At 34.3% G+C, this 22,976-nt stretch overlaps 3 protein-coding genes and 1 long non-coding RNA gene across 6 annotated transcripts; 1 reads left to right on the top strand and 3 right to left on the bottom strand.

Moving 5' to 3' along the window:
- Positions 1-471: 471 nt before the first annotated feature.
- Positions 472-1,299, bottom strand: LOC108221342 (nuclear transcription factor Y subunit C-9). Its single transcript, XM_017395225.1, has one exon. The coding sequence runs from the start codon at positions 1,297-1,299 to the stop codon at positions 472-474; it is 828 nt and encodes a 275-aa protein (XP_017250714.1).
- Positions 1,300-4,672: 3,373 nt separating this feature from the next.
- LOC108223777 (epidermis-specific secreted glycoprotein EP1) lies at positions 4,673-6,213 on the bottom strand. Its single transcript, XM_017398195.2, has one exon. It carries the CDS (start codon positions 6,184-6,186, stop codon positions 4,825-4,827), a length of 1,362 nt encoding a protein of 453 aa, XP_017253684.1. The 5' UTR covers positions 6,187-6,213; the 3' UTR covers positions 4,673-4,824.
- Positions 6,214-16,062: 9,849 nt separating this feature from the next.
- On the bottom strand, positions 16,063-16,776 carry LOC135152729 (uncharacterized). The gene has a single exon (XM_064093817.1). The coding sequence runs from the start codon at positions 16,774-16,776 to the stop codon at positions 16,063-16,065; it is 714 nt and encodes a 237-aa protein (XP_063949887.1).
- A 2,685-nt stretch (positions 16,777-19,461) lies between these two features.
- Positions 19,462-22,884, top strand: LOC108222652 (uncharacterized). Of its 3 annotated transcripts, none has more exons than XR_001807029.2 (3): positions 19,462-19,904; positions 20,024-20,859; positions 22,378-22,884. It is a non-coding gene; the product is annotated as an uncharacterized LOC108222652 (long non-coding RNA). The 3 variants fall into 3 exon arrangements; XR_010292327.1 differs by having other exon boundaries at positions 22,383-22,884; XR_001807030.2 differs by lacking the exon at positions 22,378-22,884 and adding an exon at positions 20,944-20,999.
- The last annotated feature ends 92 nt before the right edge of the window (positions 22,885-22,976 follow it).

Raw genomic sequence — 22,976 nt, forward strand, 5'->3', positions numbered from 1 at the left:
ACAAAGGAATCATCTGCTACTTTCTTATTTTTCTTTGGTTGTTCCAATAAATTGTTTCGGTCCTTTCCTGAGGATGTCAGAGGACCACCAGGTTCCACCACTAAGGGCAAAATCATAACTGGATGTGAGAAAATTAAATAAAAATTGTCTTTCGAAGCATTTGCCAGTAACCAAAGTGTCATTTGATCCCTATAGACCAAGGGCAGATATCATATCCCTGAAAGAAACAACAAAAAAATGGACCCAGAGAAACTGAGAAAACACACAATAAAGTTTAATATATTACCAAACACAAATTTGTAGCAATTAGACATTAAAAAAAGAGAAGGCAATCCAGAAAAAAGGAAGAATAAGACTAGTAGCTTTTAGTTCGTAAGTACCTGGTGCAATCTTTAATATAGTTTGTAAACCGGTCAATGACTTCATACAGAAAAACATGCACATTCTAGTATTAATACTAAGCTTCAAACACTAAGAATCTGAGGGTGATTGTGGTTGCTGGTGTGCCTGATGTGGACCTTGTTGTGGCGCTTGTTGTGGTGCTTGTGGCCACATTTGAGGAGCCATGAAGGGGTGAGGTGGTTGCGAGAAAAGAGCAGGATCCATAACTGGTTTGCTCATGATCATCCCAGAAGTTCCAGGCTGTGGGGACTGCTGCTGAGGCATATAGTAGTATGGGAATGAATCTGAAGGCCCTCCAACAGGCACTGGACCTCTTGGCACTGATGTTAATGCTTCTTCTTTTATATCTTCCCTCGGGACTATGTCTACTAAGAAGTCAAAAATTTCAGTCCTAGTAATAGCTGCAGCAATATCATTCTTTTGAAGTGTCCTCCTCTTATTCTCCTCAGTATGGTTCCACGATCGCAAAGTCAGCTCCAATATGAACATTTCGCATGCCCTGGCAAATACAATGGGTGCCTCTGCTGATATCATTCTTACATCTTCATCAGCCTTCATGATCTTCTTGATCCTTGCAAGGGGAAGACTATGGTTCTTAAAGTCTGTAACTTTTTCAATTTCTTGGTACTGATTTGCCCAAAAAGATTGAAGTTGCAGATGCAATTGTTGTTGCTGCTGTTGATGCATATGTTGGTAAGCTAGCTGTTGTTGTGCCAACTGTGCTCCACTAGGAGCAGGGCCAGTAGACCCAACAGACCCCACAGACGTTACAACTGATCCCCTACCAGGAGTCCCTGCTATTTGATTAGAGTCATACTGATTTATGCCAAATGGGAGATGAGTTGCACTGACTATGTTTGGCACCTGGGGCTGTGTGTGCCCTCCTTTTTGATCCATTCTGTGAAATGGGTTCAATGACCAATAAATTAATTAAAACTGGAAATTACATGTCATTAAACAGACATGAATTTCTTTTGAGATGCATTAATATTTGAGACTAAAACATCTTATAATAGAGGATAGACAAAAAACATAAAAAAAATTATTTTTGAAATCCTATTGCAGTAAAAGTGAAGCATAAACTACTATACTCGCAACTTTCAGCAAGGTTGACAAATAGATCACTTTTGTAGGCTGAACCAATGCGACATTATACAAGCTACCAAAGTATAAATCCTAAGTTGAAAGGATGAATCACCACTTCGCCTTCTCACAAAAGGATTCTAAGATTCTATTTACTCCTCAAATAGTGCTAGCAAAAAAAATAAAATACAAGTCTGATACTTCCACGAGGTCCTCAAAGGCAATCAGATAGGTTTTGCATATATAACAAATGATAAGTTTCATGTCTTCGTGAATATCTTCGCAAACTTGATCATGAGAAAGATTAAAATTCAAGAGAACAATCAACAAAGAATATCCATCAACATGTGGCTTGATAAAGAAAACTTGTAAAGTCGAATATTAGAAGTCCATGTTATAAACCAGATAAGAATACAACAAAAATCAAAAGGGGTTAGTTAAATACAAGCAATTGGTCTAGGCCCAACGATTGTTGGCAACATATATAATACCGACGGTTTTTTCAGCCGAAAGCTAAAAATCTTATAATAAATCGTTTTTCTACCCGAAGACGCAATATTCACATTAAAATTTAAGCTTAATGCTTTCTAGATGATAAAAAATGTTGTTAGTATGTTAGCATTGCCCATTGGCTTCTTTCCGACATGCCGATGAATATTCAGTTCTACAAGCAACAATCAACAATGCATTTTGATACGGGAATAAAAGGCCAAACAGATAACAGTAAATAAATTTGCAGGCGAAATTTAAAGTTTGTATAGACCCCAATTTGATCACAAGTATCAGAACAATACTCTGTAAATACCAATACATAATCACACGTACAATAAACAATACTCAATGCATGACAATACATAACTACCATTCTTATTTTTTGATTTAATTATACACTGTTTCATAACTAAAAACATAATCACACGTACAATAAACAAGATCACCAAATTTAGACCACAACATATTCGTTAATTGTTCAAAATTTTCGTCATTAAATTCAATAATCACATGCGAATATGAAATTTATACATGCATGTAAACGTCGAGAGTGAAGAACACAAACCTAGATTTAGATTATAGGCGAGAGGAGAGGGATGGGGAATATGTAGTTATAATACAGAGGGAGAGGAGAGAGATGGAAAATATGCATATATAGGTATGTAATGTATTGGAAGTTAAATTTCCCTTTATTACATGTTTCTCGCTGTATGCGTACAGAGACTATTTCACATCGAGACACACGAGGGATGATGGGCCGGATCCTTTTGAGATTTTATTTCACTTCGTTTTGTGGCTATCCTAAACATTTTTAGGATAAATATGGGTATTATGAATGATTTTGATTATTTGAGAACACCCTAAATGTGTATATATATAAATAAAACTTTACGTAATTGTTGGAATAATATTTGATTTGTTCGTCCGAATCAGAAATGAATTAATAAGTGTTTTTATTTGTTTCGTCTTTATTCAAGACGAAAACATGACATGCGTTCACAAATCCATAAACTTGAAATTATAACATGTTGGACCTTGTTTAGGCCGAAAAACACAAATCATAATATATGAAATTCTATTTGATTTGGATAAGGACAAACATTTTTTTTTTGGGTTTAGGATTTAATAATTTTACAACTTTATCCATAACCGGTAGTTATTTTTATGAATTTATTCATAATTAGTTATCTTAGGGTTTAGTTACTTTTATAAATTTATTCATAATTAGTTATCTTAGGGTAGTTGCTTTGATGAAAATATGAGTTGTTCTATATTTATTAAGTGATGAAATCAGATTCAGCTATTGAAACAACATTTCCAAATTGTTGAGAAGGTAGTTTGAAACTTTTTCCAATAGTGAAAAATTAAATTTTATATTATAGACATTTCAATTTAAAAGTAATATTAACATAAAAATTAAAGAATTGGACTATAACTTAAAAAATATCGAAATAAATTTTTATGTAGTTTTAAATATTGATAGACAGTTTTTATGAGTTCATAATACGTAAGAAGGATTTATATTATAATAAAACATTATTTTTACATCACATATCGTAGTGTCTTTCAAATTGTGTTATATTTTATTTCATCACTTTCATTCCCTCCAACTTAATTATTCTATTCATCTTGTTTTATAAATTTCTATATTCTCTTTTTATCATATATAAAATTATACGTTATCAATGAAATCACACTCACCGTCATCAGATGGTTGTGCTTACACGAGACGTATTAGCTTAAATGAAATGTATTAAGCGACATCTTGAAACTAAAATTGTACTTTGAAAATAATTCAAGACATTTTATAAAATGAATAAATTAAGCATAAGCATACCATGAATAAGTGCAAGATTTATGTTGAGGTTTTTTTTCAACCAAATATTATAAACAAATATTGTAAAGGAAACTAATTCTAAATTAAACGGTCCTTAATTCCCAGTAATTTCATATATTTATGAGTAAACTTCAAAGTTGTTCCTAAAGTTTACACCGATTTTCAAAATGTTGGCCTACACCGATTTTCAAAATGTTTGCTAGAGATCCAAATTTTCAGAAAGGTGGTCAAACTTTGGCTCCACTTTTTAAAAGTGTGGTTCCCGTTAAATGTCACTTAATGAGAGCCACACTTTTAAAAAAACAGAGCAAAGTTTGGCCACCTTTATGAGAATTTGGAACTCATTTTTACTCTTCTATCCGTTAATCCCTTTAGTGACATTTAACGGAGCCACACTTTTGAAAAGCGGAGCCAAAGTTTGACCATCTTTCTGAGAATTTTAAACTCTGGCCAACGTTTTGAAAATCGGTGTAAACTTTATCCACAACTTGAAGTTTACTCTATATTTATTTTGAACGCTAAAACTAAATATGATTATAGACAAGTATATACTTCTAATTATCCATATTTAGAGTTAAAAAAAAATATTACAAAGAGAATATATAATCCTATAATATTAACCTCTCGTTGAATTAGTGCATGGGTAAAAGACAAAGCCTAAAAGGGATAAACATGAAATATTCAACGCATACATTTCTTTCTTGGGTTTGATTAATGTGTATTGAAATTTGATGTATTTAACTTGTTTTGATTGGTGGAGTTTTTATACATATAGGAGATCCACTATTAATATCAAATAGTAGCTAATTAAAATGAGTTAAATAATAAAATTTAATGCTTAACATGTTCATGGACACATCACACAAAAACCGTTCTTTATTTCGGTGAGTAGCTTGTCACAAGATATTATAGGTATATAACGTGTCACAACAGCTATGCCACATTCATTATTGTCGGCTGAAAAACTCGAGAGCAGCAAGCTTTAAATATAGCCAGGTCCAAACAAGGCATCACTTATTGGGCACCTTAATGTAGGCCAAGTGCGTGGCATTGACCACTCTGGTGAGAGTACTGAGATCATACGCTATCCAACATCTCGACGTGTCCTGGTTATAAAAATACCCCAAACACTTACAGTCTCCTGTACATTTCACCCCACAATCACCATCTTTCACCGGCCCATCCCCGCTTGTGTACTTTATCATGTAGTGATCCACCCCCGCAAGCTTATTATAGTGAAAATCTTTTGGCCCGCAAGATGATAATTTTGGGGGCTCGCAAGTCTTGCTCCAAGCAAGAACCGGCCCACTAGAGGTTGGGCAGCCCACGCATTGGCTCTCCTCACAAAGCCCAAAGTTACCACACTTCTTGGGTAATTGACATTCAGAGGATTCGGACTCCGTGGCAGCTAGGCTTACTTGGAACAAAGGAGGAGGGGCTTTTAGAAACAAAGTATAAGTCACTTCCCACGCACCATAATCCACTTTATCATTATAAGTATAAATCTTGACATTCCCATCGATCTCTAATCTGAGAAACGACAATGTGGTATTGTACTTGATTCTATTGAGTATGGAGGCCCCACCCAATGAGTTCGAGATTCCGTATTTCAAGCTCAATAAAAAAGCAAAGCCCTGGTCATTCTCATTTTCAAACTCAAATGTAACATTCTGTAGGCTCTCGTTCTTGTTGAGTTTGGTGAACAAGGAGAAAGAGTAGTACCGGATGGGCTTGGGAGAGGTGGTGGGCTTGTAGTACAAATGCAGCCCTTTGGGCTCCATCACGAGACTGTACGGCCCATTCACGTTCTCACCCGGAGAAGCCCGGCTCACGAGCTTTGTAACAGCGCCCATCTTGAGTGACTGGCCCACTAGGAGCGTGTCGGTGGGCGTGTCGAAGCTTTGCCATAAGAATTTGCCTTTGGAGTCGTAAAGCACCATGTTACCATTAGGGAGAATCTTGAGGCCCACGACACCTTTGTTGGCTGTAGATGTTTGCCATGCGACCTGGCCGTTGGACCGGGCCAGCACGAGGTTCCCGTCTGGGCCGAATGTGAGCGTGGCGTTTTCGTCGACCGGGTTGCCCCGGTTGGCTTCCCAGACCCAGCGCATGAGAGACTCGGTGCGCCTCAGGCCCATGCGTAGGGCGAGTGTGAAGGCAGTGGGGGTTTGGTTGTAGAAGCAAAGCTGGAATGGGGAGGTGAAGGGGTCGAGAGGTCGGTAATCGCCGAAGTATTCACTGATGTACTGGCCTAGTTCTCCTTCATTGACGAACTTGAAGGTTTCATTTGCCGGAACAAGTGTATGACAAAAATCAATTCTTTGGATGAAGAAAAGTAAGATTGTCAAGGTGAGGGGAGAAAAGTAAGCCATGTTTTAGATAAGGTTTTTTTCTAGTGCATTATGGACTATGGTGTGTATTTATAATGGAAAATTTGAACAATGCTGGTAGCTGTACCCATCGATTAATTTGGATAGTAGCCTTGCTGTATTCCATGCTTTATTTCTAGAACTGCAAGAAAATTCAAACAACCAAATAATACTGCTGTGCAGGTATAAGACCGGACAAGTCAGAACTAATCAATTGATAAAAATATCTTATAAAAGTTTATCCAAGACTAGTCGAAGATTTTCGGATCATATAAATAATAGGGTCTTTTGAGTGATTTTAAAATAAGTACATTTTGTTTAAAATAAAGAAGTGAAGCAGAAGTTAAAAACAACTTGAGACTTATAAAAAATTAAAATGTTTAGCAAATAAGCAGAATGCATAAAATAAAAACAAGTATTCTCACCTTTTTACTTCTTATTTTTTATATAAACACTACAAATAAATATTTATAACTTATAAACTCATAAGCCCGCATTTCAAACCCGGCTGGATACCCACAAGTTTGGCGAGCTCCGTGAGATATATAAAGTAGAATACATGGCCGATGTTTTGTGGCCTTAAAAGTCCAGAATCAGCGGTTTGTTTTGTCGATTTATAAATTGATTTATGATTATAAGTCAAATATGCTAGAAAAATGATCTTAAATTCCGTAAATTCTGAAAGTAAGAGTTTAAAAGATGTCGCTAATATCAGTTATAACGTCTGATAATCTAGCGTTTTCAATTTTGAAATGAAAACGCTAGATCTTGTAGTGTCTTGATGTTGTAACCCATCAAAACGCTACACAATATAACGTTGCGTTAGGATTAACATAACTGAACCTAACAGAACGCGATGCTAGCATTAAATATAATTATTTAATCATAACAAAACAAAACGTTACAAAGCTACGCTATACGAGGATACTGATATTTAGAGTATTAGTCATGGAGAGGCTAGTCACCTATTTTCAATTTTTATTATAATTATTTTAATTTATTTTTTTCTGAATATATTTAATATTTAAATTATAACCATTAAAATGTCAAAAAAGAAAAAAACTACTCCTTCCGCCCCCTAGTTGTATTAGGGGGCACGTACTTTAGTACTTCTCTAATATTTAGTTCTACAACTTAATTTTAGAATTATTTTTCTGATTCAAAATTTAACTATTAAATTTTTATTCAGAAAAACCTATCTTAAAAATAAATTATAGAAATATATTTCATAGAAGAATTGAAATGCGTGTCAAATAATAAAAGTATAGAATTCAGCAGAAGGAAAGAGTATGTTATTTGCTTTTATATCTAATAAATTATTAATTGCAGTACTAATTATCTAAATTAATGAATTAAATTCAATTTTCTCTTATGACTATTTCCTGATAATAAATAATTTTTTAAGATGAGCGAGGCCCTCAATCTTCTTTGTCGGTATAAAATCAGGATATCGTAGACAAAATTCACAAATCTGGATCTCGTATCCTCTGCAGAGTGTGTTCAGTCAATTCACAGGATCCCAAATTACATATTGCATCGATATTATATTTGAATCGTAATTTATAAAATATATCTTTAAATTATTTTAAGTTAGGATTAAGATCCAAAATTACAAATATATTTTAGATTAATAATATCTATATTATATGGAAGTTCAATACAAAACTTTAATTAAGCGATTGATTTTAAATTTTATATAGTCGCTCATACATGTTGGAGTGCATGTATAATATAAATTATAATCATGTTGTTCAATATTACATAATATTTAAGATAATTTGAAAATTTTAGTATTCAAATTTCCTCACCAATGTATAAGAATTAATTATTAATTTAAACATATACAAGAAAAAATATTCTTTATTAGAACAGATGCACGAAACTACATGTGTAATTGGGTGATTTTTCTTTAACACTGCAGCTAAATCTCTTAATCATGCTGTGATCCCCAGATTACCCAAATTTTTTTTCAGAAATGATATTCAAATTTGGATCACCACTATTTACTGATCCAAATTTAGATCACCTACTTTATTATAAAAAAATAATTTTTATATTTCTGAATCTTTCGTTTATCGGACTTAAAATTAATTTGTGATTATTAATATTCATTTAATAATAATTGATATTTAATAATTAATAAAATTAATGTTTTAGTAGAAATGACTAGAAATGACTAGAAAACAGTACGATAAATAAAATTTTGATTTAATCAAACAGATTATTTATGTTTCTTCCAAGATAATCAAAATATTGTTCGTAGCTATTCATATCATTTTGGGATCCTTGAGTTTCATCTTTTTTATGAAATCAACAAGCACATTATTTTGTTTAATAATATTAGCAATTAAATATATAATTTAAATACTTTGATCGATGTTAAAAAAATGATTAAATTAATTAATTAATTATAATATAAGTAGTTAATAATGATTAAATATTAAATTCAAGATTATATAGTTTAATATAAAATTTATGTAATATAATATAAAAAAAATAATTTGGATCAGAATTTGAATCACGCTGCTGGAGTTGGTTAGAAATTTGAATCAGAATTTGGATCAGTTGGTGATCCAAATTTGAATTTTTGGATCACAACTGTTGGAGATGCATTAGGCTTCATATTTCACAGTACACTCTTCAAAAATGCTAATTCTTTTATTAATTTTTTCTATCTTGTTTTGATTTCGTATTTATTAATCTATTATCATATTCATTTGAATCTTAATATTTTTACTTAATATTATCACTTAAAAAAATTATTTTATTCCAGACTTTTAGATACACGAAACAATTTACATAGTTTCTCTGATTTAACAAATTAATTTATTTACTCAAATTAAGAACATGCAGATTTTATTATTATTAGAATCTGAAAAAATCATAAAAAAAAACAAAATTACATATTTTGTCCTCCGTCTGGAAAAATATTACAGTAGTAATCCCAGTGACGCCGTTTAGAGACAGGCAAAAGGATAACAATATACCGTATCCAGGTGGTCAGCGAAAGCCATGATATTACTCGAATATGCATATTTAATGATGTTGGCGGAGGATTGCCCAGCCCACTTGATGCATGTGGTCATGTTTGCGAGTTTATCCGGATTCTGACCGGGACCCAAGCCAATCAATTTAAATCTCCATTCCCGGTCAAGGGTCAACAATACTGACAATCTTATCTTGTGTTAAGTGTTAGTCGGTACTCCCCCGGCCTACCATTTTATTCGTATCACTTACTCCCTCCGTCCCCCTGAGTTGTATACATTGGGAGATGGGGACGCAGTACGAACTTTAATGCTTTCGTAAAATATAGTTCTATAACTTATTTTTAAGATTTTTCTTTTCTGTATAAAAGTTCGAATGTTATACTTTTATTCAAAAAAAGAAAATTTTCAAAATAAATTATAAAACTATATTTTATAAGAGCATTGAAGTGTGTGTAAGCAGTGAAAAAGAAACGTATAGAATTAAATGGGACAGAGGGAGTATCTGATTTTTTTTTAAATTTATAATAGTCCAACGTCAACATTTTATTCACAAAAAATTTTTCTATTAATCTTTATATCATTAATATATATATATATATATCGTATCTTTTAATTAATAAACATGATTATATCTAAAATATTAACGAATTAATAATTAGATGTATATTTTTTATTTTTTTGTTAATTGATTACACAGGCACACGTGGGGAGTCGAGCTACCGACCTCCCGCAAGGGGGTTCAAGAGCTCTTGATTAGATATATAATTGATATGTCGACCGGATTCATTAATACATATATTTAATAGTTTGTAGTTAATATGTGTAAATATATCTAGCATAGTAATTTATTCATAGTTAGATTAGTAAATAATATGTTGATTATCAAAGGTTTTGTAATTGATTACGTCCTCGAGACATTTACAACAGAATATTTAATTTACAGTTAAAATATTTGTTTTTAAACAATGTTTTAACAAAAAATGTTTAATTATGTTCTTAGATGAACGCATAGTCAAAATATCCAATTTTCAATAATATATTCTAAAATATGAATATTCATTAAAAAGAATCGAACAACAGATATATATTTCACTGTTGGAGGAGTATCAAGATGATAGGCAACAAGCAGTTTTTTTTTTTTGAAAGCGATTCATTAATATAATAGGGGCAAAATTACCCTAGAGCTTTCACCAACTTGCTCTAGGGTTCCAATCTTCCACATCAGGATTCAACAATAATTAGGACATACCCATAGGGAATGAACTGGATGAGACCACAAAAACAACTACTAATCACCGCTTAAACTAGTAATTAAACTAAACTTAATACTATTAATACTAATATAATTAGATTTGATTAAACCCCTCCGACAGATGACAGGGCCTTCAGACGAACCATCGCAGCAAACCCCTTACTGGCGGCCTCCCATTCTTTCCTGACCAACTCCCTCCATTAGCATGTTCACAGCTTCAGCATCCTCATCGTCAGTGATTTCAATGATCTTCCCCTCCTGCTCCTCTTCTTCATCATCAGTCCAGAGCCAGTTTTCATACTCCTCCTCAGACATGATTTCATAGTTGCCCTTACAGGTGCCCATACCCATATCCAAACTCCAGAGCTCCTTAACCTCTCCGAACAGCCTCTTAATCACCACCAACCTTGTCCTTTGCAGAGAGCCCGTCTAGGCAAGATAACGTGCCAAGTTGTTCTCGGAGGCTTCCACCGGGCGCACCACTAGAGATAGATTGGGGTCACTTTTCCTCTGATTCAGCTGATAAACCACGTTCTCATGGTTAGGATTGGTGAACCACTTCCAGTTCTCCCAGTCCTTGATAGCCTCGTGGTTGTCCAATTCAAGTTCTACTTTCTCCTCTCCCTCCAGAAACGCCATCTTGAGCCCCACCAACAAAGCCCACAACTCATTAGCTCTCTCTGTGAGATTTCTTATGGTTCCTGAGACCATAATAATAATCGTGCCTTTGTGATCCCTGATCACGATCCCGATGCCTGAGTCATTGTCATTAGGGTACGCTTCTGGCAGGGTGAATGCGTGAACATTCACCTTGACGAAACCCTTGGCAGGAAAAACCCAGGTCTTCTGCATGCTGAGAACTTAACTAGAGAAAATAGAGAATATTTGAAGAGGAAGTGTATGATAAGTACTAAGAAATTATGCATGGCTCTTGGCTTGCCCTGGAGTAATGATGGAGTTTGGCTGCCCAAGACCAATAAATTTCTCTGGCTATCTCTCCACTGCTCGAAGTGAAGATTTCCAATGTAATCTCTCAATTAGCTATGCACGCCACCACTGCAGAAATTCCATTGGGCTGTGATTTTGAAGTGGAATTCCTAGTCAGCACCATGCAATTATCCTCTTAAGGGCTTTTGGAGAGACTGAGCAATTAAACCCAGGCCTGCAAAAACTTATTTCTAAAACCACCATCCTTAGCTAGAGAATCCGCCCCCGTTAAATATTCCCTTGGTAAAAATTAGACCTTAAAATTATGGTCCTGGACTAGTGACTCCCATTCCAAACAAAAATCCAATGGATCCTCTTCCGACAAGCCCGCTCTAGCTTTTAAGAATAATTCTTCTAACAATTTAGAATCAGTACATAATGTGAAGACCCCTATTAGAGAAGCATTCCCCTTAACTGCAAAATATAAATGTAACAGTGCTTCTCTCTCAGCTTCTAGAGCGCAGTTGGCTTTACCCGGACCAGAAAATATAAATATCAAGTTGCTGTTTATGTCTGTTACACAACCTCCAATACCACAGCTTACAGATCCATCTGCCTTTAGTTTCCAAGCCCCATCTGAGTACCCAATGTATGATGTGTTGCACCAAATATATCCTTTAAACTTATTGTTTCTGTTAAAAAGAAGACATGCCCCTCTTGGATTGACCCTCTATAGAGATTCTAAACCTAAATTCATCTTACCCACTGCTAGGAGCCATTTATAAGACCTGATCTTGACCAGCCAAACCAACTTTTCTTCCTCACATTTAGATTTCTTATAAATTTTATCATTCCTAACTAGCCAGATAGTCCATAGCATAGCTATTAGTGCAGTTGACCATGCAACCCTGAGTTCATTACCATTTATCAACCTAATCATGTCAAAGAACTGACCCTGCCCATTGAGCACACTTTTCTTTATGCTCCACCAATCCAAGAATAATTTCCATGTATTATGGACTATGGGACACCTCCAGAATAGATGATCTTTGCTTTCCTCTCCAACCCCACATAAACTACAAACAACTTCTATACCACAAGTGATCCTTTCATTTAGTAGTTTTTTTAAGGGGAGGATGTCATGGAAGTATTTCCAAAAGAAAATAGATATCTTTGGAGGCACCTTAAAACTCCATACCTTCTTCCAGTGATTAATGCATGAATTATCCAATCCCATGATGATGTTGTAACCTTGCCTAGAGGATTATACCTGATGTCTAGCTGACCACCTAATAACATCTTTCTTTTTCCCTTTGGTAGTCTGTTTAACTATAGAGAAAATTTCCAATACCTCTTCTAGTTCCCACTCTCTCAGTTGCCTTGTCCAAATGGGATCCTCTAAGTGCTTCCATCTATTCTTAACCTCCTTTACTGTAAGATTTTGTAATTTAGATAGACTGTACACTCTATGAAAATTCTCTGCAAGTGGTCTCTCTCTGCACCATGCATCCTCCCAAAAATAAAAATTCTCCCCATCCCCTAACTGCCTATACTCCACTAGTATAGGAATAGCAAAGTGATACTCAACGATATTTAACCAAAATATAAATATTCAGTGTAAAAGTCATAAATACCCATAAAATATTTCACTGTAAGAAAACAATTCGAAGCACTAAATAAATCCCAGACGTTTTGCGCCGTATCTTTATCTACATCTAGATTAATCCCTAACTGCATGCATATACGAGGCAACCCTACATTACACGAAAACATGGACATATCAGAATTAAAAGGCCCATGAAAGAAAACTTACTGTTTTGGATTGAGAAGGAAGGAGAGGATGTTGGAAACCTATTTTTGATTGTTAGCGCCAATAGTTGTTAATGTTGCTTGAGAATGTTTAATTTAAAGAGATTTTATTAAAAAAGAGTAAGGGAAAAGGAGAGGCAAGCAGACGTTATATACGAGTATTATGAAATCAACGGCTAAGATTCAAGTGCCTCCTCGGGTTTGTGATTGAGATTAAATGTGAATCTCAATATATGACAGTTAGACTCCACCAAATGAGAAACATTAGCCTTTGTAGAATCCCAAGGCTTTTGAATTCTTTGAGATAAGAACGAAGCATGCTAACCTTGAAATTCTCTCGAGGATGGGCCAATGTTATACTTCATTAGTGTAGAGCCCGATCGAAGCCCAGGTACATGTCGAAAGCTTGCCTTAAAGTCCAAGTGACGGAGCCCATTCGAGTGAAGCTCACAGTTTAAATCCACAAGACCACATATCAAGTTACGGGGACGTTGCTGCTCAATGTTCACATCCCTGATTTGGTGGAACCACCTTCATTCTCCCACCTTGCTCAGTCCCGATCAAAGAAAGCAGGAGGTGTGCTTATATATACACTAGTATAGATTTGTCTTCACTTGTTCACAATTTTATACACCCAAGAGTACTACTTGTACGTTCTCCATTATCCCCCACTAAAAACTAGTACTCCCTCTGTTTTGTTTTAAAGGACGCTTTAGAAAGGTTTTGTTTTTTGAAAATATAGGTCGCTCTCAGTTTTCAAGAGTAGGTCAACAAAAATCTTCCCGGACTGCCCATATTTATTTTTTTGATTATCACGTATTCATGCATCTAGAATAACTTAAACGTCTCCTCCTTTAATGATGAATCTCATCTTGTATTTATATCACTGTTTCTTCTTCACTTCTTATCATTCTCTCATTGTGTACAATCTTTTCTTCTCCACAAAAACATTTTCTTAAAATATTTATACTTTACAGCTTTATTATGGAATATATATATTCTCATGATAAGTGTAGAATCAACCAAAGTGAAGATGCAAGTGATAATCAAATACAAGTAAGGGAAAATCTGACAGACAAAGCTATACGTGAAGAAGTGATGCTTATGTCAACCATATATATGCCGAGTTTATGTCATTTTATATCTGGAGAAGACGTTAAAGTAGAGTCAAAGTTTATGGATAGCTCACAAGATAAGAAAGCAGAAGACAAACAAGGGTTTGATCTCAACATGCATCCATTAGATCTTAACAGAGCTTCACAAGAGCAATACATACATGAGGTTGTATCTGAAATGTCCCAGATTTATTTTCCTATTGTATTTCTCTAAAAAAAGTGATGGTTTAATATTTGTTTTGAAATATTTATTTTAGATACATGTTAAAATGCATTGTTTGGTTGAGTTGTTTGTTTTATTCTTAATTTTTAATTCATTGTCTTGATTTTATTATATTCTTTCACTTTTAAAAAATGTCTAACAAAAAATAATAATAAAATAATATTAATATCGATATAGTTTTATTATGACAATTATAACAAATACGGATTTATTATAATATTCATATTTCACCAACAAAAGTAACAGTATGTACCTATCCTAATATTTTAATGTCAAAATATAAATAATGAATTATAAAAATATGTTAATTAATATAATTTTTATATTAAACAAAATACCAATTTTTTTTTATCATTTGTAGCACTATGTACCTCTTCTAATATTTTTATATGTACACAACTTGTTAATTAAATCAAATATTTTTTGAACACTTTTGTATCCATATTATATATCTCTTCTAATATTTTTATATATACATAATATATGAGGTAAAGTGTAATATTTTGATTACACAAAAATTGATAAAGTGAACATAATTTAATAGCAAAATATATATAATGAATTAGTTGAACTATATTGTATGAATATAAACTTTATATTTTTATATGTACACAACTTGTTAATTAAATCAAATATTTTTTGAACACTTTTGTATCCATTTTATTATTTTAAAATTAACCTATCATACAACTCAATATAACAAAACATATTTAATATTTAAACTTGGAAAATAAAAATATTCTAATACAAAAATAAAATTTCCACAAAATATTGATTACATCTCAAAAATTAGATCCATCATGACATCTTTGTACAACTTTGCATCACATTTTAGTTGACTAGGTGATTGGCCATATCTCTCCAAAACAGATTTTCTCATGTGTGGGATTTTATAATTATTGCAACCAGTGGCGGACCCAGGAATTTATTCCAGTGGGTTCCTAATATAAATGTTAAAAATAGAAAAAAATCCAGTAATATGATTGTAAATAATATGAAATAGTGGTAGAGATAGTAAGATGAGTACTTGAGATATCCAGTAATTGAATTATTAGAGGTAAGTTTTGCTATTAGTTTTAACTTTTAACGTGTTAAGCTACTCGCCCTTTTCATGTTTGACTGTTTCAGTTTCTACAAGGTTGTTGAGTAAGTGAATGATGGGTTCCTTCTTGAAATTATAGTGGGCTTCAAAATTAAATTTACTACCCATCATTATTCAAGCCCGGCCCAAGTGGGTTCCTGGGCACCCTCTTGCTTGACTGTGCGTCCGCCCCTGATTGCAACCCCTAACTTCCATTATAGCCTTCATGCATGATTGTAGAGTTAGAAAAATTCTATTAGACAATCCACTTGAAAAAATTTGGTAAGCTTTTTCAACTGCACAAACAAGCTCCTCAGTTGTTCTTGGAGCTTCCTGATACTTCAAAGAATCAATGGCCCTGAAAAAACCAAGGTCCAACACGTTCAAATCAGGATGCTGGTTGGCATCTTATTTTGATGTCAAGACCACTTTGCTGCACTGCTTCACAAAACTCTTTATCATTAGGATCGATGTGAGTTTTTGCATTATATATCTTGTTGAATATAGATGATAGAGTTAGCATCCTCCCTTGGCCCTTTTTCTAAAATAGCTGGCACCACATTATTGATAAGAACTGACCTTACTGTTTCTCTTTTCACTGAAGTCATAACTTTAGTTTCCATGGTCCCTGCAACCCTATTGACACTGCTTCTTTTCGCCGGTAACTTGGTGATAAATGGAAATATGCCAATCTTTCCCGAAAATATTTCCTTCCCTTCAACATCAAAACGTGGGCGAGCTATAGCAGCAAGAAACATTACTTTTGTCACAAAATTTTTACTTTTGCATGTGCGGTAGGGATCCTCCTCATTTGGAAAAAGATAATATTTCTCATTTTTCCTTGTCATGTTAAACCACTTCTCATCAATGTGAATGACATTCTCCATACTCTTGAATGTTGGATCATGAGGTAAACTGTCTTCTTCAAGCATGGATAAACAAAATTGTACTCTAGCCTTTTTGTTTTCATCTGTTAGAACAGGCTTTAGTGGATTAGTATGTCTTCTGATATTTCCATACCTGAAGTTGCTATAAATTAGTGATGGACTAACTTTCATAGCATTGGTTGCAGCCCGCACAGTTGTTCTTTGTCGGAGTGGTATCTTTCGAAACTGCTCTAAATCAATTTGTATGCGCTTACGTCCACAATTTTTTGTTTTTCGATGAGATACCACTACTAGAAAAAGTGGAATAGACATCACACTTCAGACATCAGTTAGAATTGCCACTGATGTTAAAAATGCTTTTAACATCATTTTCACTTAAACTGATGTGTTAAAGTACTTTAGACATCAGTTATTTATGCAACTAATGTCAAAGGTACGTGTTTAAAAAAAGTTTCCACCATTCCCACCCCTCTTATCCCCCTTATCAAAAATTTCCCTCCCTTATAAAATTTCAACTTCCCTCCCTTAAACAAATTTCAACTTCCCTCCCTTACACAAATTTCATCTCCCAACACATTACAAATATAAAACTTTAAAATAAAATCACTACAAAAACATACATATAAATATTTATATAAATCAAAAAACATTAAAATACACATATCATATATGTTATAAATTTGATATTATAAAAATAAATATTAAAAATTATAATTATTCAACTAAATTAAAATATTAAACTAATTAAAACTACTCCCCACACACACATAAATTAAAATCACCCAACACATTACAACCCAACACATTACAAATATAAATCAAAAAACATAACATTACATAAATAAAACAAAAACTTAAAAACATAAATCAGATATATACACAAACATTCACACACACACACATCACACTCAAATTAAAACACTCTCGAGTCCCGACCGAGCTCAAGAACCCTAGAAACCGAGCGACCTCGATTCCACCGGCGTTCATCCTCTCCGTTCGAGTTCAGGCGCTCCAAGAGCTGTAGAACCTCGATTACGCCCGCGCATCTTCAGTCTCGAGCTCTAACACTGCGCATCTTGCTCCTAGCTGCTATTTCGAGTGCTCGAAGCTTGAGCTTAATTAGTCGACTGGGAGCTTATTTCTTGAGTTGGTAAGCTCTCATTGGTGTATACATGCTATATTTGGTTGCTTTTTGGGTTAATATTGTGCTATTGTGTATATATGAAGATTTTTAATTTCGGTGTTCTTGTATATATATGAGGGCTACTGATTTTAGGGCTATTTGGGTTAATATTTTTCTACTGTGATAGTGTGTTTGTGTTTGTGATAGTGGGTTGATATTGTGCTGGCTACTGTGATATTTGCTTGCTTATGTTGAATATTAGTTTAGTTGAATAATGATACTGATTGGTGCTACTATGTATATATGAAGCTTTGATTGGTGTTGAGTATACTGATTGTTTGTATATTACTTGATTAGTTGTAATTTGAATGCACATCAGGTAGGTTGTAGGTATGTCGAGTATGGATAAAGAATGGATTTTGAAAGATAGGGATTCGCTGGATTATGAAATTGGTGTTGAAAAATTCTTGATTTATGCTGAACAAAACTGCAAGAATCCTAAGAAAGTACCTTGCCCCTGCTCGAAATGCGTAAATTTCAAAAAATTCTCGATAAAAATAATCAGGGGTCATCTTTATGAAAATGGTTTCAGTTTGGGGTATATTGATTGGATTTGGCATGGGGATCAGAGTGTAAAGTCATCAATGGGTAGCACACTGCACCCTGATGAAGACGAGAAAACTGCAGCTTCATTCGAAGCTGCATCTGGAGTTGCTGCTGCTGCTGCGATTTGTGATGCAGCATTCCATAATCCGGAGGGGGGGTGATTACGATAAAGAGTCGCACGATTTCAGGAGGTTTGTAGCTGATGCTCAACAGCCTCTATATGAGGGTAGTGATTGCACTAAATTAGACTCAATGTTAAGATTGCATAATTGGAAAGCGAGATTCGGTATTAGTGACAACTCCTTTACTGATTTACTCTCTATTGTCGGCTCCATCCTTCCTGAAGATCATGTACTGCCTGTTAATGCATACGAAGCAAAGAAATCTTTATCAAATTTAGGCCTCGAGTATATAAAAATCCACAACTGTCCGAATGAATGTATTCTATATAGAGGAGTAAATGAGAATGCTTTAGAGTGTCCCAAGTGTCGTCTATCTCGGTGGAAGTTGGGGAAGGATGGTAAAGCAAGGGTTAATGTCCCGGCCAAAGTTATGTGGTACTTCCCCATCATTCCAAGATTTAAACGGATGTTTAAATCTCCTTCGACAGCTGAGTTATTGACTTGGCATTCCAACCAGAGACTTCACGATGGCCAGATGCGCCATCCTGCTGATTCACCTGCTTGGCGGAATATCGATTACAGGTGGCCCACTTTCGGCAGTGAGCCTAGGAACCTGCGCTTAGCTCTGGCGGCAGATTGTATTAATCCGCATAATAATGGGCTAACTAATCGATATAGTTGTTGGCCGGTGGTATTAGTAACATATAATCTGCCTCCTTGGTTATGTATGAAGAGAAGGTTCATGATGTTAAGTGTATTAGTCTCCGGTCCACATGAACCAGGAAACAATATTGACGTGTTCTTACAACCGTTAATAGATGATTTGAAGAAGCTTTGGGAAGAAGGTGAACCGAATGTATATGATGCGAACACTAAATCTCTATTTACTTTAAGGGCAGTTCTTATGTGGACGATAAATGATTTTCCGGCATATGGAAATCTGTCCGGGTGCGTCAATAAGGGTTATTTGGGGTGTCCGGTATGTGGTGACGATACCGTAGCTAAATATTTACCTTATAGTAGGAAAATATGTTATCAAGGTCATCGTCGATATTTGCCTAGGCATCATCCATATAGGAGGAAGAAGGCAGCCTTCAATGGTGAACAAGAGCTTGGGCAGGCACTCACTACACCATAAAAGGGCTATAGCAACGCCAAGTCAGAAATTTACTCATAAATCGTTGCTGTTTCTTAACAAATTTTGACAAACATATAGTTGTTGCAATATTTTTAAAATATGTTACAAATGAGTGTAATTATTTGAAAAGTCTATAGCAGCTGCAACGAGTTTCTATAATTGTTGCAATATAGTTCAAAATTTTGGGCCCAAAAGTTTCCCGGGTTGCAAAAATAAGCGGGGCTTTCCTTTTTTCTTTTTGCGGGACTTTCCACCCCAGTCACATACATTGTTATTACTAATATTATTATTTATTATATCATTACATACATTATTATGTGAAGATCGAAGCTGAGCACTCAGGCGACTACAAGCGTGCGCGAGAAAGAGGGTGGCCAGGGAGATTCAAGCTAGAGAAAATCTCGAGCTCGAAGAACCCACTCAATTGCTCGAACAACATTCAAGCTCATAGGTAAATAACTGAACTATATAGTCGATTTTCTTCCCCAAATCAATTTTAATCCTTCAATCGATTTGTATTTGTTTGTAAATCGAAATGGGTGTTTAAATTAGTGCTTCTTTGTTGATTAGGGCTTCAATCAGGGCTTGTTAATTTGTTAGTTAGGGCTTGAGACTATGTTAATTTCAAGATCGAAGATTATAGCTCGAACTTTCAAGATCGAAGAACACTGAAGCTTGAATACTTCAGCTTGAAGGTAAAACTTAAATCTGGCATATTGCAAATCTAGGGTTCTAGCTAAATTTGGGGGAAAGGCTTGTCTAGAATTGGGGGCACTTGAATTATCTTCCTCTTGCTTCTAAGGTATATAATTTGTATTTTACAAATCTTAATTTCCTAATTTTGAATTATAAGAATGTGTATTTAGTTGGACGGATTTTTGGATTTATATTTGGTATAATGTTTTCATGAGTGATTGTTGTTAATGGTGTTAAATTGATGAATAATGATTGAGTAAGAAAATGAAGTAGTGGATAATGAGTGAATCTGTGTTTGGTAAATCACTTACAAGGTGAGTAACTTAATATAAGCTTTGGTAGCAGAGTGTGCAATAAGTATCTATACTTGTTGTGAATATAGCTCGGAAACTTGTACAGAATCCGTATGCCATTATTCTTACCACAGGCCTGAAGAGATATGCAAAATCGTATGTCTCGGTACCTTTAAACTGATATTTTGAAAAAAATGGGACCATGCAGTATCACTTTGAGTGATATCCTTCTTTAACTCTGTGAATATGTTTGTTAACAAACATATCCTTCATATAAATGTATTAACCGGTCAATTCAGCAGAAGCCTCACTGGGATTAGGTACCTCTACTCAAACTCAGAAGACATGGAGGAGCTTCCAAGCACTTGGAGCAATAGCTTTTGTTTATTCTTACTCTATGATTCTATTAAAATTCAGGTAAATTCTGGTCCAATCAAGTGATTATCCATCTACATTCCCTTATAAAATATTTACGTATATTAACGTGAATTATTCATACAGAACACGCTTAAATCTCCACCATCAGAATCGAAGACAATGAAGAGAGCTACACTACTAAGTAGAAATTTACATAGTTCTAAAAAAGATACCAAAATGGCCACTCGCAAATTATTTCCCAGTAGAAATATACATATTTTAGAAAAAGATACCAAAATGGAGCAACAGATGGATTTCTCTATAGATCTTGAGTGGAGCTTGCCTAATTATTTCGATCCGTGCAGCTGCTAGTTCATTTGCGAGTGTAGTTACCGATCTCAAGGTCTACAGGCCATTCCAGACTAGGTACTAGTGTTTTCGTTGTAAGAAACCAAGAAAATAAGAACTGATAGTGCTTATTAACTGATCATTAATAAGAAACAGAGTTTTGAATATGAGTACGATGTGTTTATGAGTCCTGCAGAATTAAAAAGCATGTAAAGCTGAAGAATTTGTAGTGTACACTAGAAATTTATAATAGTCAATGGATTCACCAATTTTATTAATACTCGAACAAAAAACCCCTATTTGTCTATGTTCGGCTCTCTACTTGTGTACACTCCTTTATTTTATTGATATATAATTTATTGTGTTTCATCCCTGAATTATATATTTCTTCCTAGGCAGATTTTACTACAGTTAAGTTACTGTTGTTTTAATTGTTTTCTGCTCTGCTCCTGCTAGGTGTGCTGGCTGATATGTTTTTGTGTTTTCAGGCTGCTGATGATTGTGCAATTTCCTTGACTAACATTATTCGCCAGCATGAGACAGAGTACCTTACTTCTATTCAGGCAGAAGCATATGTTTGTTTAAGTAGGTAAAGTTGAATTCCTTTAGCTCATTAATCATTACTGGCACTTGCATTATACAGGCATCATATTCAAACTTACCAGATACTACTTTTAAGGTTTGTTTCTGAACTTTCACATAGAAGATGCCAATAGGTTTAATACTTTATTGTTGTCATTTAATCCTTTTGTGTTGATCTATGGAAGTAATTGTATGACGGTATGACAATGTATGGCCGTCGGTTCTGCTTCTATGAGCTGCATGTCACATATAGGCCTTAAGAAATAAATGCCTGGTAATGGCATATTGACATCGAAAAATATTAAAAGATTATTGATATACATAATTTTGGGAATCAACCGAAAGTGTATACGCAAGGCTTATACTCTCCAGATATAATACCAAAATAATAGACGTAAACTGAATAATTAGTGGGCAAGTGCCTCCACTAACTCAATGCTGAATCTACCCATGTTTGTGAAGGTCGGAGTAAAATTAAGGAACAAGGTGTTGTATGCAGATTTTCAAGCTTTCTACTCTATACAGATTTCATATAACTCAACTTGATCAGCTTTTTATAGATAATCACAACTTTTTATTGAACCACTTCTCTATTTTTTATATTATTTTATAAGAAAACACTGACTTGCTTTTATGTTTCTTTTGTAGTTTAGGTTACTTTTAGGAAAAATGTGTTCAGAAGATCGAGACAATTAAAAAGGCAGCATAAATTTTGATACATGCTGCTCCCCAATGTTTAAAACAGATGAATTGGAATCACATGTTCATAGGAACCATGGCGACCTTCTTATAGTGCAGAGACAATGAAGGAAGAAGGAAATGAGTGGGAGGCTCCTAGTGCCAGGAAATCGGTGGCTTGGGAGTCAACTATTCAAGCACCACCAAGTCGATTCCATAATGCCTTCTTTTAACTTAATAATTTTAATTACCTATGTCTAAGTAGACTAATTCTTTTGTGTAAATTATGCTTTGACTTAATGGCTAATTTATGTATCCGACTTAGATTTGGAACGAGTTTGTAAGACTATATTGTCACGGTCATGGTACCGCTTTTCGATTGTTGGCTACTTGATGCTAATTAGAATTCCGAATTGACAGTTGAAATTTGTTGACAATTGAAATTTGTGGCTATATGCCTGGCTATTTGTATTTGTAGCAATGACCTTTTCATTTTTTTTATAAAAATTTGTTGCTATTGCATAAAAATCTATTGCAAAAAAAAAGTATAAAAATATTGCAATATGGGT

Source organism: Daucus carota, chromosome 5, assembly GCF_001625215.2.
Source record: "Daucus carota subsp. sativus chromosome 5, DH1 v3.0, whole genome shotgun sequence".
Taxonomy (NCBI): Eukaryota; Viridiplantae; Streptophyta; class Magnoliopsida; order Apiales; family Apiaceae; genus Daucus; species Daucus carota.

What these genes read in the sequence shown, in the direction of transcription:
- LOC108221342 (XM_017395225.1), bottom strand. Translation starts at nt 1,299, where the DNA reads ATGGATCAAAAAGGAGGGCACACACAGCCCCAGGTGCCAAACATAGTC.
- LOC108223777 (XM_017398195.2), bottom strand. Translation starts at nt 6,186, where the DNA reads ATGGCTTACTTTTCTCCCCTCACCTTGACAATCTTACTTTTCTTCATC.
- LOC135152729 (XM_064093817.1), bottom strand. Translation starts at nt 16,776, where the DNA reads ATGTCTATTCCACTTTTTCTAGTAGTGGTATCTCATCGAAAAACAAAA.